Consider the following 16,638-nt stretch of genomic DNA (forward strand, 5'->3'; position numbering starts at 1 on the left):
TATATTCTTTGTGTTTATGAACACCTTCTGGATATAACATTCTTTGACTATAAATACATGATGTACATTTTTCTAGGTTAAAGGGTAGAAAAGTGCTAAATGTAATTACTTGTCTTTTTTAAAGGATCTTTGCAAGGAATTCGAAAACCAAGTGAAGAATGGAAGACTTTTCTGTACACGGGAAAGTGACCCTGTCCGTGGCCCTGATGGCAGGATACATGGCAACAAATGTGCCCTGTGTGCTGAAATTTTGTAAGTATAGATGTGGTTTCTTTGGCGTGAATCAAGAGGTGAAGTGAAGATTGACTAAAATGATGGATAAGAACAGTGTTTAAGGGAATATTTGCTGTTGAGAATTTCTGACCAATGTTATGTCCTCTACAAATCATAATGCCACCTAACAAGCAAGCTCTAATATTTCTTTTTTAATACAAGTGAATTCTAGTTTCCAGTAAGATGACTGGATCACAGAATACTTTTAACATTCCTTCCCATAACCTTTGTGAGCCTTCTCGTGAGCTAGTCAGAGTGTGTGTGTGCTCAGTCTGTCCCACTCTTTGCAACCCCATGTACAGATGGAGAGTTAAAAGTAGGCACTAGGACTGATTATTTTCCTTCAGTGATTACCACATTAGGGCTTCTCAGGTGGTGCAGAGGTGAAGAATCTGCCTTCCAATGCAGGAGACACAAGAGATGTGGATTTGTGCCCTGGGTCAGGAAGATCCCGTGCAGTAGGAAATGGCAATCTGCTCCAGTAATCTTGCCTGGGAAATTCCATGGACAGAGGAGCCTGGAGGACTATACAGTCCTTAGGGTCACAAGAGAGTTGGACACGACTAAGCAACTGAGCGCACACATCCATACATTACCCCACCCTGGCAGAATAGATGGGATGCCCACAAAAATTCATGTTCATATGTGAACTAGATTGACTCTATCTTTTCATCTTGGACATCTGACCCTGGGAAAAGAGCAAATCCCACAACACATAAATTAGGACATATACAAAGATGGCTCAGGAAAGTCCTCATCACACTTTTCTTTCAGATCCTTGAACTCTATAAGCTCTTTCCTCTGGACTGCTAGTTCTTCTGTTGGTCAGCTAATGTCTCTTCTGTGTATTGCATATCAAAATTATACTTCCTCGGATAAGATCTCTTAAAATCACTGATTAAATTCAATCTTTATAACATTTAATAATTTCATAACAATCATAATAGTTTATACTTGTATAATTATTTCAAGTACTATCTATTGACTCTGCTCTACTGGTCTGTAAGTTCTAAGAAGATAGAGTATGTGCTCATATCACAAACTACTATACTATATGCCCAGGATGCTATCTAATGCTTGTCAAAAAATAATTACTAACCAAAGGTTGAATAAATAATGAATGAATGTATGGACAAAGATCCCTGCTCTCAAGAAGCTTAAGGCTAACATCAATACATGGATATGTATGCACATGCGCACGTGTGTGTGCGCACACACACACTCTCTCTGCAAGAGAGAATGAAGACTATCCTACAAGAGAAGAGTATCCAATATGAAAACACAGTAAAAGATGTATAACTTATTTCCACTCTGAGGTATGGGATGTCTTCTTAAAGAAGGTAGAATTTAAGCTGGGGGAGATTTAAGAGAGAAGATGACAAAAAAAAAAAAAAAAAAAAAAAGATAGCGACAATGGAAAGAAATGGCAAACAGCAAACTTGAAGGCAAAATGAAAGAGGTTCTTTGGGAAAATAGTAAAGATTTCAATTTAATCAAGGGTTTTAGGGTGATTTGAATATGTTTGTTCTAAAACTCAGGAACGCTTAGTTGTTTGTTTCTACCTGCATCTAAATGACTGTTTTGCTGCTTGAAGATTCAAAACATCTATATTCATTCCCTCATTTTCATTTCTGTCTCCAGCAAACGGCAATTTTCAGAAGAAAAAAATAAAGCAGATGAAAACTTGAGAAAGCCTGATGAAAAAGTTAAAAGAGATACTGAGGTAAGGATTAGTTTGATCAACTTAGTTATGACTTTTATAGGGGGGGTGTGTGTGTGTCTTTTACTCAAGAATGGAATGGCTACCTGCTCTGGGATTCTGGCTTAGAGAATTTCATGGACTGTATATAGCCCATGGGGTTGCAAAGAGTTGGACACGACCGAGTGATTTTCATTCACTCACTCACCATCTTAGCTCAGAAACCTACCAGCTTTCCTTTGCATTGATGCATAGGCATCCTGCCTGGTCTCTATACTTCTAGACAGCATACTCCTCAATCCTCAAGATTCATCTTCCATGTTGTTTTCAGAGTAGGAAACACGAACCAATGGCATTATGGAAATCTAATGTTTAAAGTAGGACCATTTCACTCCATGAAGAAACTCTATTTAAAATAGCTCACTCCCTTAGTCCACCTTCTGTCTTCATGTAACTCTTATTGTTAAGGTCTCAGTTTCAATGACTTTCTCCCTTCAATTCTATGTTACAAAGTCCTTTTAATTTTAGCTGTCAAATGCCCCCCAGCTATTCTTTTATGTTTCATTTTCAATTTCTTCCTTCTTCTCCCTTCCTTCCTCCTTTCCTTCCTTCCCTCTCCCTCCCTCCCTCCCTCATCTTCTATAGTTTCCCTAGCTTCAGTCTTTAGTCACTTAAACCCTCCACACATCTGACTGGATAATCTTTTTAAAACAAAAATCTGATTAGATTTTTCTCTGCTATAAATATTGTTTTCCTGTTTCTTATGAATAAAGTGCAAAAGTCTTTTCAAAGTTTAGTGGTCTGATTCTGACTTATCTTCAAATTCTCCTTTTGACCAGTTCCCAAACTTTCCTCTTTGTGTCCTGATAATTCTTGGGCCACTGTACTCATGGCTGTGATAGATTATCTCAAAACAACCTGTTCTTTTACACCTCTGTCTTTGCATATCATAATTCCTCCTGTAGTACATTTTTTGCCACATTGTTTTCCTAGGCACATTCTAAAGATACTACTTATGTATAAATTCTTCTGGGAACTTCCTTGAATCATTCTTTCATTTATGCTGGTGCACACTTAATTTAGACATGTGTCATATCCCTTAGCTTTTTATATTGTAATCCCTTATCCTCTTCATTCAACATGAAAGGGCCAAATCACATTCATATTTAATCCCTCTAACTTAATACATTTGTTGAATAATTAAGTGAATGAATCTTTTAAGGGGAAATATCACAAAATTTTTGGAAAATTCTAAATCCTAAAAGTTTTATTTTTTATCCCTAACTCCTCTTTGCCAACATCTTTGATAAAGAATATCATACATTTATAAATGAAGAACCATCTCTAAACTGTCTGATCTTCATTATTCAGAAACTGTGCAGTGAGTATCGGGATCGTGCCCAGAATGGAGTACTCTTCTGTACCAGAGAAAACGACCCTGTTCGTGGGCCAGATGGGAAAATGCATGGCAACCTGTGTTCCATGTGCCAAGCCTTCTAGTGAGTACAGACTTTTAGAATGTTGAGGAGTGAAAGGATGCTATAGTAATTTAATAGAACTAGCCTGTTCTGGGGAGGGAGCTGAAGAAGTTTCACAGAGAATGTTAATAATAGAGGCGGGAGTAAGTATCTAGAGCTATTTATGCCAAGATGTCTTTTTCCCCCAATGTCTATTCCTTGGCAGTGGAACATCCTGATTTACATAAATATCAAATTCTCCTACTACTGAAGCTTCATATTGTGAACTGTTGTATAAGTTTATAGGCATTTAGCCTTCCCCAAATTAACACTTAAACTGCAGAAATTGATTATTGAAGTTGTCCATGAAACATCCATGAGCTCATAAAATAACAGTACATGTTTCTTTTTATAATGTGACATTTCTCAGTAAGTTATAATTGAGTTTGGTTTCAAAGTCTGGGATTGGGCTCAGTTTATTTGATTGAGTTCAGATTAAGTAGTTCACTACATTTAGTTTGGCCTTTTGTTTTGATTGACAACCATGTATGGTTGAAATACCATCAGTTAACTGTACATATCATACAATTCCACTATACAAAACAAACTGAGGCTCATTTGGCTTATCAAGGTATGGCAATTATTGATCTTTTTCTATCCATCCTACATTTCCTTATAGAGAACACAATCATGAGTAGGCAGTACATATAAAGTGAATTAATAAAAGCTAGGGTATACATGAGGTGATAGATTGAACATAGACTTGAAATGAAAGCTCTTGGTTAGTTGTGGTCATATCCCGAGATTATAAGCAAAGCCCTCACTACTTTGCCTTGTGTCTGTGAAACAAGGGGGCCAGTGTGCTTTGTTAAGGCCACTTTCAGCCCCCAGGTAGAATGTCACCAAGCTGCTAGTTTTGGTATCTCCTTAATGAATGCTGATGATGTTCCTTTTCTGAGCATGGTCAAGAAAGGTAACTTTCAGAAAGCAAGTCTCCCAGATCCACAAGTATTGCTATCTTTATTTCAATGTTAAGCAGGAACTATGAAGAAGATATGGTACTTTACCATAATGGAGGCTGTTGTGCTTTTTCTCATTAACATGTAGTGATAAAGGGGGCAAGTTGCTCATTCCTAAGGACAGAGGACAGATTAGCAGTGCAGGAACATGGAGAAACCATTGCCTGGGTTTGGTTCTATGGATCTGTCCTTTTTTCGCCCTCTCGTTCAGCCAAGCAGAAGCAGAAGAAAAGAAAAAGGCTGAAGCAAGAGCAAGAAGTAAAAGAGAATCTGGAAAAGCATCCTCATATGCAGTGAGTAGACTGTAATTTGAACACACTTCAGAGAGCCTAAATGCTGGCATACTACTCTGCAAAAATCCCCAGAAAATCTTAACCCTTCAATCTGGAGATGACAGTGAGATGCAAGCTATGGGACACTGATCAATTCTTGCTGCTTCAGAGACAACTCTGTACAAAGAAAGGGACTTATTTGCAGTCTGGAATAAAAAAAAAGAGTGCTAGTTCTACTTTCATCATGTACAGACTGGGCTAGCTTGTGCTACTCAGTTTTCAAAGACACTTGGTGTGTATTTTCTACAGGTGAATTTTTGAAATTTCACATCTGAGTTGGGATAAAAATACCTTACACAACTGAGAAAAACATGGTTTTTACCTTTGAAATGCAACAATATTCATTTTCATGGCCCTATGTAAGTTATTGTAGCTTGTTTAAATGATAAAAGTCTAATCCTCCCTTTCTAATTTTTTTTCTTATCCAGCCATTCTCCCTAACACAGTTGGACTAAAGCTTCAGAATATGAACCAGATCATACTACTTCTCTTCTTAAAATGCACAAATAACTCATTATCAACTAAAGGATGCATTTTAATCTCCTTAGCTCTCTTATCTGGCTCCTTACTGTTGTTCAGAAATTCGCGTGCTGCTATATATGCCATGTAGTTTCTAACATGTGCTCTTCAGCTTATTTTAGCAATCTAAAATGTGTGTTTCTCAATTTATTTCTTAACCAGGAAAATCCTACTTACTCTTCAAAGTCTCACTCAAATTATTCTAATTCCCAGAAAACATCTTCCCTGATTTCCACAATCAGATTTCATGGTCCCAACATTTGAGTTCTCAGATTTTCTTGAACCTGTATGTTTGCACTTATTTTATCCTATGTGTAGTAGAGTTTACTTGCCTCCCTCTTTTATTATGCATCCTCTGATGTCTTATTTGTTTCCATCTCTTAGCAAATCATGAGTTTTGCTCCTTGAATTGAATTTTATATTTGAGAGAAACACAACTAACGTCCTGGACTCAAAAGATTAGTTTCTACCAATGGAGATGCTTTGAACTTCTGCTTTGAATGGGGATGAAATGTATTTCTAGATTACCTTCTCTGTTTTGGCAGGAGGTGTGCAGTGAATACCGCCAGTTTGTGAGAAATGGGAAACTCCCGTGCACCAGAGAGAACGATCCTGTCCAGGGCCCAGATGGGAAGATGCATGGCAACACCTGTTCCATGTGCGAGGCCTTCTTGTGAGTAGAGCCCAGGGCTTCTGGGCAGTGGGGACAGGGGATGCTAAGGCAAGTTCTCAAGTAATTATGAATAACACATTTTCCTCTTAGGCATAGCTAGCCTTCTTTGCTCTGTCACATTTAAATGAACTGAAAAATTGAAACAAAAAAAATCCAAAACTAAAAACCAAATGGAGAATTTTCAGATGATAACTTCTGTAACACAAAGAATGCGGAATCATTTCAGGACATTTCAGATAGATCTTTTTTTCAGAGAAGAGACAACTCTGTGAAAACCACACTAAATGCTTTTAGTTTTCTGAAGGATTATTAACTGAAAGAGGAAATACATGAGATTACATATATTGATATCATTATGGTGTATAGCAGATTTTAGGAATTTTTTGTTTTGGTTCACTATTTTTCTTTCTACTCATTCTGCGTGACCTCAAGCAACAGGATTAAAGCTGATGAGAGATACAGGGAGACAGATTTGGATACAACATGAAGATGAACTCTGCAATAGTTAGAGAAGGGCTGCTTCAGGAATGATGATTTTATTGTGCAGGAGTTCAAAACCCCATTTATAGGGGACTAAAGTATGACTCTATTCTCAATAGACAACGTGGTATGTCCTCTTAAACCAGAGTCAATGATATTCCTTAAGTCTTTTGCTCTTTCTTCCAAGGGATACTATTTTCTATATGCCTAGAATCTCTGAAAGGACTCAGTCATTCCATCTTCCCTAGCTAAGAGCAATATAACCCAGGAGATTTGTCCATAGTGTGAGCAAGCCATAGAAGCATTAAAAAAATCTGTTACATGGAAATCACGACAATGACCATATAATTATCATAACCAACATTTATTGTTGGTTTACAAAAGCATATAATCAGCATATACTTGTTAAGGGCTTTGCTGCCCAATCTCATTTAATCTTCGCAACAACCGTATGTAATAGGTTTGGTTTTATCACAAGTTATAGATGAAAAAAAATTAAGGCCCAGAAAAGATAAGGATGATATAAATTTTGGTACAGGGAAAATGAAGAAAATGATAAGATTTCCCATTGTAGGGTGTATACAGGGTATAATTATTTAGCAAAGCCATTATCAACTTTTGGTAGTAACATTTACATGTATTTAGGCTTATTTCAGTCTTTTTTTCTTGATATTAATCTTTCAGAAATAAGGAAGTAAGACTGCCACCTAGTGGTCATCTCTGCTGCTTCCTCTAACTTTTCATTACAAAAGGAAACTGTGTTAAATCTTACAGACAACTTAGACTCATAGTAAAGTTTGGATCAGTTTTCAAATAACGAAGTATAAGAAAGCCCACAATTTTGGAGCTATTTCAGTTAGCTCCATCAATGTAAAATTTTTTATTCAATTAAAGTTTTATTATCTCATATTTTAAGGATATGTTAGCAAACGCTATTGCCTTTCTTAAGAATCATACTTTCCTCCATAGTCCTTTCTTGCACACTTTAATAGCATATACAAATAGAGTTCTCAACTTTTTAAGTTTTAATTTGATTAATGAGAATTTATGCTTATTTTAACAAATAAAAATTATTTTTGTCTCTATAACATGATTAAATTATCTGCATTATAGATCAAATTTTGCTCTAGACTGAGCGCATTAAACTCAATTTGCAACACTGTTACTTTTCCAAAATGGTTAAGAGCTGTTACTCTCATTTAAACATATGCCTGTTCTTGGAGAGTTAATTTTCAATAATGCTGACAATGCTGATGATACTGATCACTTTTATCAATCCCTTTATTATGTACCAGATACTTATTCTAATTGCTTTGCATGTATCAACTCATGTAGTGCTCACAACAGTCCTATGAGAGAAATAGTCTTATTACTTCTCCTATCCTTCCACTCTATCTCCTGCACTTAAAGATGACAGAGATACAGCCAGGTTGACACTTTCTGTGTTTCTTGTTCAATTTTGCTGCAGAGTCTTTCTTCTTAATCACCATGCTGTACTCCTCCCAGAAGCTAAATATTACCACCTTATAAAGAGGTTTTTTTGGAGGGGGACTTCCCTGGTGGCTCAGATAGTAAAGAATCTGCCTGCAATGCAGAAGACCCAGGTTCAATCCCTGGGTCTGGAAAACCCCCTGGAGAAGAGAATGGCAACCCACTCCAGCATTACTGCCTGGAGAATTCCATGGACAGAGATGCCCAGTGGGCTACAGTCCATTGAGTAGCAAAGAGTCGGACATGATTGAGCCACTAACACCTTGACTTGCATGAAGAGTTTTGCACCTTTTGCAAATGCAAAAGAATCATCAAATAAGAAAGTCCTATTGCAAGTTATTTGCTGAGAAGCTAAATAGGTTTCCTTGTTAATTGATTATTTCTTGAATACCATTCTCTTAAGATGAAATAAATCATTCTAATTATTACCCAATAAAATGACACCTACTATAACTGGATCATTGGAGTTGCTTGAGAATAATGAAAGCAATAAATGATCAACCTGTGAGTGTTAAGAATCTACCATATTAAGATCCATTTCTTTTCTCTTTTTTCCTGTTTCTTACAGTCGGCAAGAAGACAGAGCAAGAGCAAAGGCTAAAAGAGAAGATACAAAGGTAATTTTCTCACAAATTCTTATCTTATACCCTGACACGATTTCTCTACAATAACACTCTAGGTATCTCATTAGAGTAAATGCTCCCCTCTTTAATTTTTATGGGACACAGAAAGACAAATACCATATGATATTGCCTATATGTGGAATCTAAAAAACTGGTACAAAGAAACCTATTTAAAAACCAGAAATAAAGTCACAGATGTAGAAAACAAATTTAAAGTTACCAAGAGGCAAAGTTGGGGGGGGGGGGGCGGTAAATTGAGAGATTAGGAGTAACATATACACATTACTATATATAAAAACTGGGATTCCCTGGTGGCTCAGACGGTAAAGCATCTACCTGCAATGTGGGAGACCCGGGTTCAATCCCTGGGTCGGGAAGATCCCCTGGAGAAGGAAATGGTAACCCACTCTAGTACTCTTGCCTAGAAAATTCCATGGATGGAGGAGCCTGGAGGGCTATAATCCATGGGATCGCAAAGAGTCGGACATGACTGAGCGACTTCACTTTCTTTTCTTTTATAAATAAAATAGATAACTAACAGGAACCTTTTCTCCTTTGCTGAGGAAGTCTTACTTATCTCTCCTTGATATTCTTTGGAACTCTGCATTCAAATGTGTTTATCTTTCCTTTTCTCCTTTGCTTTTCACTTCCTTTCATTTCACAGCTATTTGTAAGGCCTCCTCAGCCAGCCATTTTGCTTTTTTGCATTCTTTTTTCTTGGGGATAGCCTTTGATCCCTGTCTCCTGTACAATGTCATGAACCTCCATTCATAGTTCATCAGGCACTCTATCAGATCTAGTCCCTTAAATCTATTTCTTACTTCCACTTTAAAATCGTTAGGGATTTGATTTAGGTCATACCTGAATGGTCCAGTGGTTTTCCCTACTTTCTTCAATTTAAGTCTGAATTTTGCAATAAGAAGTTTATGATCCAAGCCACAGTCAGCTCCTGGTCTTGTTTTTGCTGACTGTATAGAGCTTCTCCATCTTTGGTGCAAAGAATATAATCAATAGGATTTCAGTGTCAACCATCTGGTGATGTCCATGTGTAGAGTCTTCTGGTGTTGTTGGAAGAGGGTGTTTGCTGTGACCAGTGTGTTCCCTTGGCAGAACACTATTAGCCTTTGCCCTGCTTCATTCTGTACTCCAAGGTCAAATTTGCCTGTTACTCCAGGTGTTCTTTGACTTCCTACTTTTGCATTCCAGTCCCCTGTAATGAAAAGGACTTTTTTGGGTTTTAGTTCTAGAAGGTCTTGTAGGTCTTCATAGAACTGTTCAGCTTCTTCAGCGTTACTGGTCGGAGCATAGACTTGGATTACTGTGATATTGAATGGTTTGCCTTGAAAACGAACAGAGATCATTCTGTTGTTTTTGAGATTGTATCCATTTCAGACTCTTTTGTTGACTGTGATGGCTACTCCATTTCTTCTAAGGGATTCCTGCCCACAGTAGTAGATATAATGGTCATCTGAGTTAAATTCACCCATTCCAGTCCATCTTAGTTCACTGATTCCTAGAATGTCAATGTTCACTCCTGTCATCTCCTGTTTGACCACTTCCAATTTGCCTTGATTCATGGACCTAACATTCCAGGTTCCTATGCAATATTGCTCTTTACAGCATTGAACCCTACTTCCATCACCAGTCCCATTCACAACTGGGTGTTGTTTTTGCTTTGGCTCCATCCCTCATTCTTTCTGGAGTTATTTCTCCACTGATTTCCAGTAGCATATTGGGCACCTACCGACCTGGGAAGTTCATCTTTCAGTGTCCTATCTTTTTGCCATTTCATACTGTTTATGGGGTTCTCAAGGCAAGAATACTGGAGTGGTTTGCCATTCCCTTCTCCAATGGACCACATTCTGTCAGATCTCTCCACCATGACCTGGCATGCTGCGGTTCATGGGGTCGCAAAGAGTCAGACACGGCTGAGCAACTGAACTGAACAGGAACCTGCTATTTAGAACAGGGAACTCTCTCTATATGTATAATTTCAGTTCCGTTCAGTCTCTCAGTCGTGCCCAACTCTTTATGACCTCATGGACTGCAGCATGACAGGCCTCCCTGTCCATAAACAACTCCCGGAGTTTACTCAAGCTCATGTCCATTGAGTCAGTGATGCCATCCAACCATCTCATCCTCTGTCGTCCCCTTCTCCTCCTACCTTCAATCTTTCCCAGCATCAGGGTCTTTTCAAATGAGTCAGTTCTTTGCATCAGATGGCCAAAGTATTGGAGTTTCAGCCTCAGCATCAGTCCTTCCAATGGATATTCAGGGTTGATTTCCTATAGGATTGACTGGTTGTATCTATCTCCTTGTCCTAGGGACTATCAAGAGTCTTCTCCACCATCACAGTTCAAATAGTCTTATAGAAAGTTTATCTTTATTCTATTTCCTAACAAGAGTTGCAAAAGTATAAGTCTAATAATTTTGGGGGGGAGGGGAGTCAACAGAAATTAAAAGTTTTCCTTTATACTGACTTTCTCAATAACTCTGTTACCTGCAATGATCTTTTTATTAATATTAGTAATTCAGAATTGAAAATTTGTTTTATCCAGAATGTCTGATCAGTTTCTAAAATCCTCTAAGTTTTTTGATTAATCTTAACACATTCCTCCTCTTCTCCACTCCCACTGTTATTCTTCTGTTTCAAATATGCATCCTCCAACCCTGGACTCTATCTATCAAGTAACTCTCAGAAAGATGTCAGTTAGTTTCTCCAGGCATCATACTTTCCTATTTGTTCTCCCCAGCTCTTTATTTCAGATATGTCATTATTTCTTAGCTTGAAAATGTTTTTTCTCTTCTCTTCTCAAGCCTTTTAAAGACAAATGGAGGCTCATTATATTTTTTGGGGGGAGGCGGCACATTCATTTAAAAATGTCCAGCTTTACTGAGATATAATTGAATTACAACATTGGGTAAGTTGAAGATGTATAGCTTGTTGATTTGGTACATTATAAATTGGAAAATGCTTGCCACCAAAGCCTTGGTGAACAACTCCATCATGCCACATAATTACATTTGTTTTTTGTGTGGAGAACGTTTAGTGTCTTAGGAACTTTTACATGTATAATACAGTATTGTTAACTATAATCACCATGAACTAGAACTTATAACTGCAAGATTGTATCCTTTGATTACTTTCTCTCTCTCTCACACACACACACAGTAAACACCATCTAATTCAGTTTCTGTGAATTTGGTTTTTGGGGATTCCACAGATAAGTGATACTATACAGTATTTGTTTTTCTCTGACTTATTTTACTTAGCATAATACACTCAAGTTTTGTCCAAACTGTTGTAAATGGAAGGATTTTCTTCTTTTTCATGAAGACCTAGTAATATTCTCAGTTTTTCCAGGAAGGCTCCTCTTTTAGACCTGTTGAATTTCCTCCCCTTGGATCTTTCCTAGCTTTTACAGACTGTGATGTGTGACACATCATAAACATATATATTTTATTTTGGTCTCCACCAATTTTATCAGTCTTCCTCTGTACCTCTATTGTAAGCACCCTCAAGAGAATGCTGATGTTAAACATTTTCAGATCCACTATACAGTCAGTGCAATTCTGAGTCCACGATAGAAGACTTTTAAATGCTTACTGATTTACTGCTACATGTAATCACTTTTTTTCCCCTTAACTCTGCATTATTTCTTCTTCATAGCAGACAGAAGTGTAGGGAGGGTAGAAAACCACTCTGAGAGTTTATTTTCTTCATTTTCCAGGAACTCTGCAGTGAGTTTCGGAGCCAGGTGAGGAACGGAATGCTCATATGCACCAGGGAGAATGACCCTGTCCGTGGCCCGGATGGCAAAATGCATGGGAACAAGTGTGCCATGTGTGCAAGCCTGTTGTGAGTGTCTACGCTCTTCTCTCCCCTTCATTCTCTTTGTAATTTATCAGCCCTGAGTCTCAGTTTCTCCATAAATGTGTAGAATATAGACCGTGACTTAAATGCTAGACAATTTTAAAAGCACATGGAAAAGACATTATCACTGGATCACACAATGACAGTGTTATTCTCTATTCAGCTATCTTTCTATCTTCTAGCTAGGCATGGGAAGAGTCTTAATTTAGTGCAAATATGTTTTTAACACCTGACAATCATCATTTGTAACAAAAAGAAACCAGAAGTTTGATGATCTGGGTGAGATTAACTGTTGGTCCCCCACCCCTGACATTTTATGATTCTGTGAGTATTCTCAGATACTGGTTAAGGAAAACACCAGCTGAACAGAAGCCTCTGGGGTCAGTTTGTAAACACTTCTAAAATAGCCTAAACAAGAAATGGAATAGAATGGATTGCATTTATCTTTTCAGGGGCATTACCATGTGCAGGTGAAATAAATACTTTGATAAGTGGCTTACTGTAAGAGAGTGAAATCTATAAGAGGCAGGCCCCATGATGGGTGTTTTCTAAAAGTCTCCTTCTTTAGCCATGTCCAGGTCCTTTGTCTGGGCCACTGTTTTTCTGAGTGGAGCTCGGGACAATACAGAGGTGGATTATTACCACCTCTGCTTCACCTCCTCTTTAGATTCTCAATCCTCTAGTGAGTCTCACACTGAAATGCTGAAAAATATTTAAATAATATTTGTTTAAAGAAGTGCAGAGTTACTGCCCCTTAACTTTCACAAGTCTTGTTCTAAGTATATTCGCATAGTTCCTTAGAGGAGAGATTAACAGGGGGAGTCAATAAAAAGTGCCTGAGAGTCAGAAAATTTGGGTTCTCCTCTTATCTGCTTGACTTGCTAGTGCTGTATTAGATGATGATATTAGATGCGATAAATGCTAAGGATTTTTCCAGCTCTGATATGCTATATGTCAGTAGAAAATAACAGGAATGTCAGAATTTTAGACTCACAATTAACCTCAAAATGTTAGTTGTTGGATCTTCTTGGACTTGAATCATTTTTATACTCTAAAACTTGAATTTCAATTTAAATATTAATTCCATGAAAATATTAAAAATTTAAATTCTATATTAAAATATGGCTCATTGCCATTATGAGCCCCTCATCTGCTATGGTATCACTCCTTGCTCTCATCATTAATATGGTAATTATTTAGATATAAAAAGCAATTTAAAAATTATTAAAAATTAAAAAGAAAATCAAGGCAACTGTGACTTTTTTTCCATATCATTGATTGAAGTCACTGACTCACCAAAAAAAATACTACCCAAGGTTCACGTACTGATAAGAATTTGTACTAGGTTTATTTTTTTAAAGGATGATTTTAAACTACTGGATTTATCTGCATTATCGGGCAAAGTATTAGTACATCTTGATTGGATAAATTTGTACTGAAGACTAAATCTGACATTTGGTCTGGAAGATTCTTACTCCTTTTTAAAATATATTACTGAAGAGAATGAGAAATTGCATTTAGCTTGTATCTTCTGTATTTTATTGCAGCAAACTTGAAGAAGAGAAGAAAAATAATGGCAAGGAAGAAAAGGATAAAGTTAGGTCTGTGAAAGTTAAGAGAGAAGCAGTACAGGTAATTGTTTCACGTCATCAGAGCCACATAAATATTCCATTCTCTCTGGGCAAGTCTCCTGCTTTCGCTGTCCTCAGTGACTTTGCAAACTGAGGAGCTATATTTGGATTCCCATACTTAATAAGATCCCTTCTTCTTTACTCAGCTTATCTATCTTATATCTGATCTAGTGCTTGTGCATTTAAGAAGATAAATGCACTTTCCTCCACTGACCATGTGAATTATAGTAATCCCGGGAAAGATGTGTCTGAATGCAAACAAACAGAAGTAGAGTTTAGAGTTTTCTCCACATTGTTTTGTATTAGAATGTTTAGTTTAAAACAAAATCCCAGTTAATTCTCTGTAAGATCTTGAGAAAATTACTTAAAAGCATCTTTAAGCCTCCAGTTTACATTCTACAACATCTCACATGATGATAACAACAATGATGATGGTCATGGCTATTAATTATGTAGTGGCTACTGTATGACATGTTGTATAACAATTTTATAACTGATCTTTGTAGTAACCATTCAAGGTATATATTATTATCTGTATTTTTTTTAAAAAATGGTACTGGAGGCTTAGATAAGTTAGGAAATATGTATTTAGTGACTATATATGTGTGTGTATACATACATACACACACGTGCACACACATGCACACACACACACACACACACACACACACACAGTAACTTGGGAGCTAACAATTGAACCACATGTGCTGGCTCTGAAGCCTATGACACTCTTTGGATGTTGCCCCCAACCTCCATGTGTGATATTTCTGAAGGCTGTGCTTCCAGTCTTCAGCACTCCTTTCCTTTATCTCCCTTGAAAGATCTCATTTCTGACTGTTTTTTCTGCTCTCATCTTTGGTTCCTACTTTGAAGAAAGACTAATTATTTACAAATGTAAGGCAGGTTATTTATGCCACCCAGTGGCTTCTCATCTCACTCAGAGTAAGAACCAATGTCCTTCTAGTGACCGACAATGTTATATGGAATCTGGCCTCTGTCACCTCTCAGACCCAGTTTCCTGCTCTTCTATCCAGTGCCATGCTGGTCCCCTGGTTGCTTCATGGACATGCCAAGCACTGATTCCTGGCTTTCCAGCCTGTGAACTCAAGAACAGTGTGGTTAGAGTCCTGGGCTCTGGACTCAGACCGTCAGGGTTCAATACTGGCTCCATCTCCCTACCAGTAAGGTCACACAGTTAACATCTATGCATCATCTCATTTATAAAATAATAATATAGTTATCATTATGTATATTATGTTTATGGAGTCCCCAGAAACCTACCCAAGAATAACAGCATAGCCCTACACACATATTAGGTCCTTAGTATTGTACATACAATGAATTCTACCTTTTGTGACTTTCTTCCTACTCAGTCATGAGTGTTCATTTCCACCAGCTGTCAAAATTCTGACCATTTCTCATGCCTCAGATTAAGTATTTTCTATTCCTTCAAGATTTTCCCCATTTATTCCATAGATGTAATAGCTCTATTATTTCTCAACTATACCATTTTAAAATTGTAACATATAGATGCATCTACGTATTTTATCCAAAGAAACTAAAACCTGCATTCTAGTTTTTTTTTTTATGGTTTTCCTGACAAATTACCATAAACTTGATAGCATAAAACAGCACAAATGTATAATCTTATGATTATTTAGGTTATAATCTGGCATGGATCGCAAGGGGCTAAGTAATAGGGCTGGCTTCCTTCCTGGAATCTCTATGAAAGAGAGATTCCTGTTCTTTGCTTTTTCTAGCTTCTGGAGGCTGTTGTTGTTCCCTGATTCCTGGACTTTTTCCGTCATCTTCAAAGATGACAACACTGCATCTCTGATTGTTCTCCCTCTTATTTATTTCAAAGACAGGATACAAGAGCCCTATTATTCACATTAGTTTAATTTACAAAACAAAGTGCGCATATATTATCATATTTTATGTTTGTCATCATCCAGCTATGGAGGAATACCAGTATTCCCACCTTCAATTACGATTATTCAGTAATCCTTTGACTATTTTACATCGACTTCACATTTTTTTATAATTTTACAATTTACAAGTAGCAGAGCAAACTCTGTCTACTCTCACATAGTCTTACACAAGGTTTGCCTTTATTTATTCTATTTCCTAACAACAGCTGCCAAAGTATAACTCTAATAATTGTTTTTTTCTTGGGGGGGGGTAGTTGACACAGCCTAAAAGTTTGCCTCTAAACTGCCTCATTTTCTTAATAATTTTTTGTTACTTGGAACCATCTTTTTGTTAGTAATTTAGAACTGAAAGTGTTTTATCCATAATGTCTGAAAAGTTTCTAAATCCTCACAGGTTTTTTGAATTGTCTTAAGACAATCTTCCTTCTCTCCATTGCCACTGTTATTCTTCTGTTTCAAATATGCATCTCCCATCCCTGTACTTCATCAAGAAACTCCCAGAAAGTTGTCAGTTTCTCTAGGTATCGTACCTATATTTTTCTCTCCACATATCTTTATTTCAGATATGTATTTCTTAGCTTAGGAATGTCTTTTCTTTTTCAGACTTTTAAAGACAAAGGAAGGGTCATAATTTTT

General features: G+C 37.1%; 1 protein-coding gene across 1 annotated transcript in view; it reads left to right on the forward strand.

Moving 5' to 3' along the window:
• The window catches only part of SPINK5 (serine peptidase inhibitor Kazal type 5), a 191,538-nt gene that overhangs the window by 137,959 nt on the left and 36,941 nt on the right, over positions 1-16,638 (forward strand). Inside the window, exons 10-17 of the mRNA XM_065935767.1 lie at positions 125-252; positions 1,915-1,996; positions 3,344-3,471; positions 4,660-4,741; positions 5,845-5,972; positions 8,512-8,560; positions 12,298-12,425; positions 13,988-14,072. Coding sequence (XP_065791839.1) covers positions 125-252; positions 1,915-1,996; positions 3,344-3,471; positions 4,660-4,741; positions 5,845-5,972; positions 8,512-8,560; positions 12,298-12,425; positions 13,988-14,072 — 810 coding nt within the window. The remainder of the gene's footprint in view (positions 1-124; positions 253-1,914; positions 1,997-3,343; positions 3,472-4,659; positions 4,742-5,844; positions 5,973-8,511; positions 8,561-12,297; positions 12,426-13,987; positions 14,073-16,638) is intronic.

This window comes from Muntiacus reevesi, chromosome 1, assembly GCF_963930625.1.
Source record: "Muntiacus reevesi chromosome 1, mMunRee1.1, whole genome shotgun sequence".
NCBI lineage: Eukaryota > Metazoa > Chordata > Mammalia > Artiodactyla > Cervidae > Muntiacus > Muntiacus reevesi.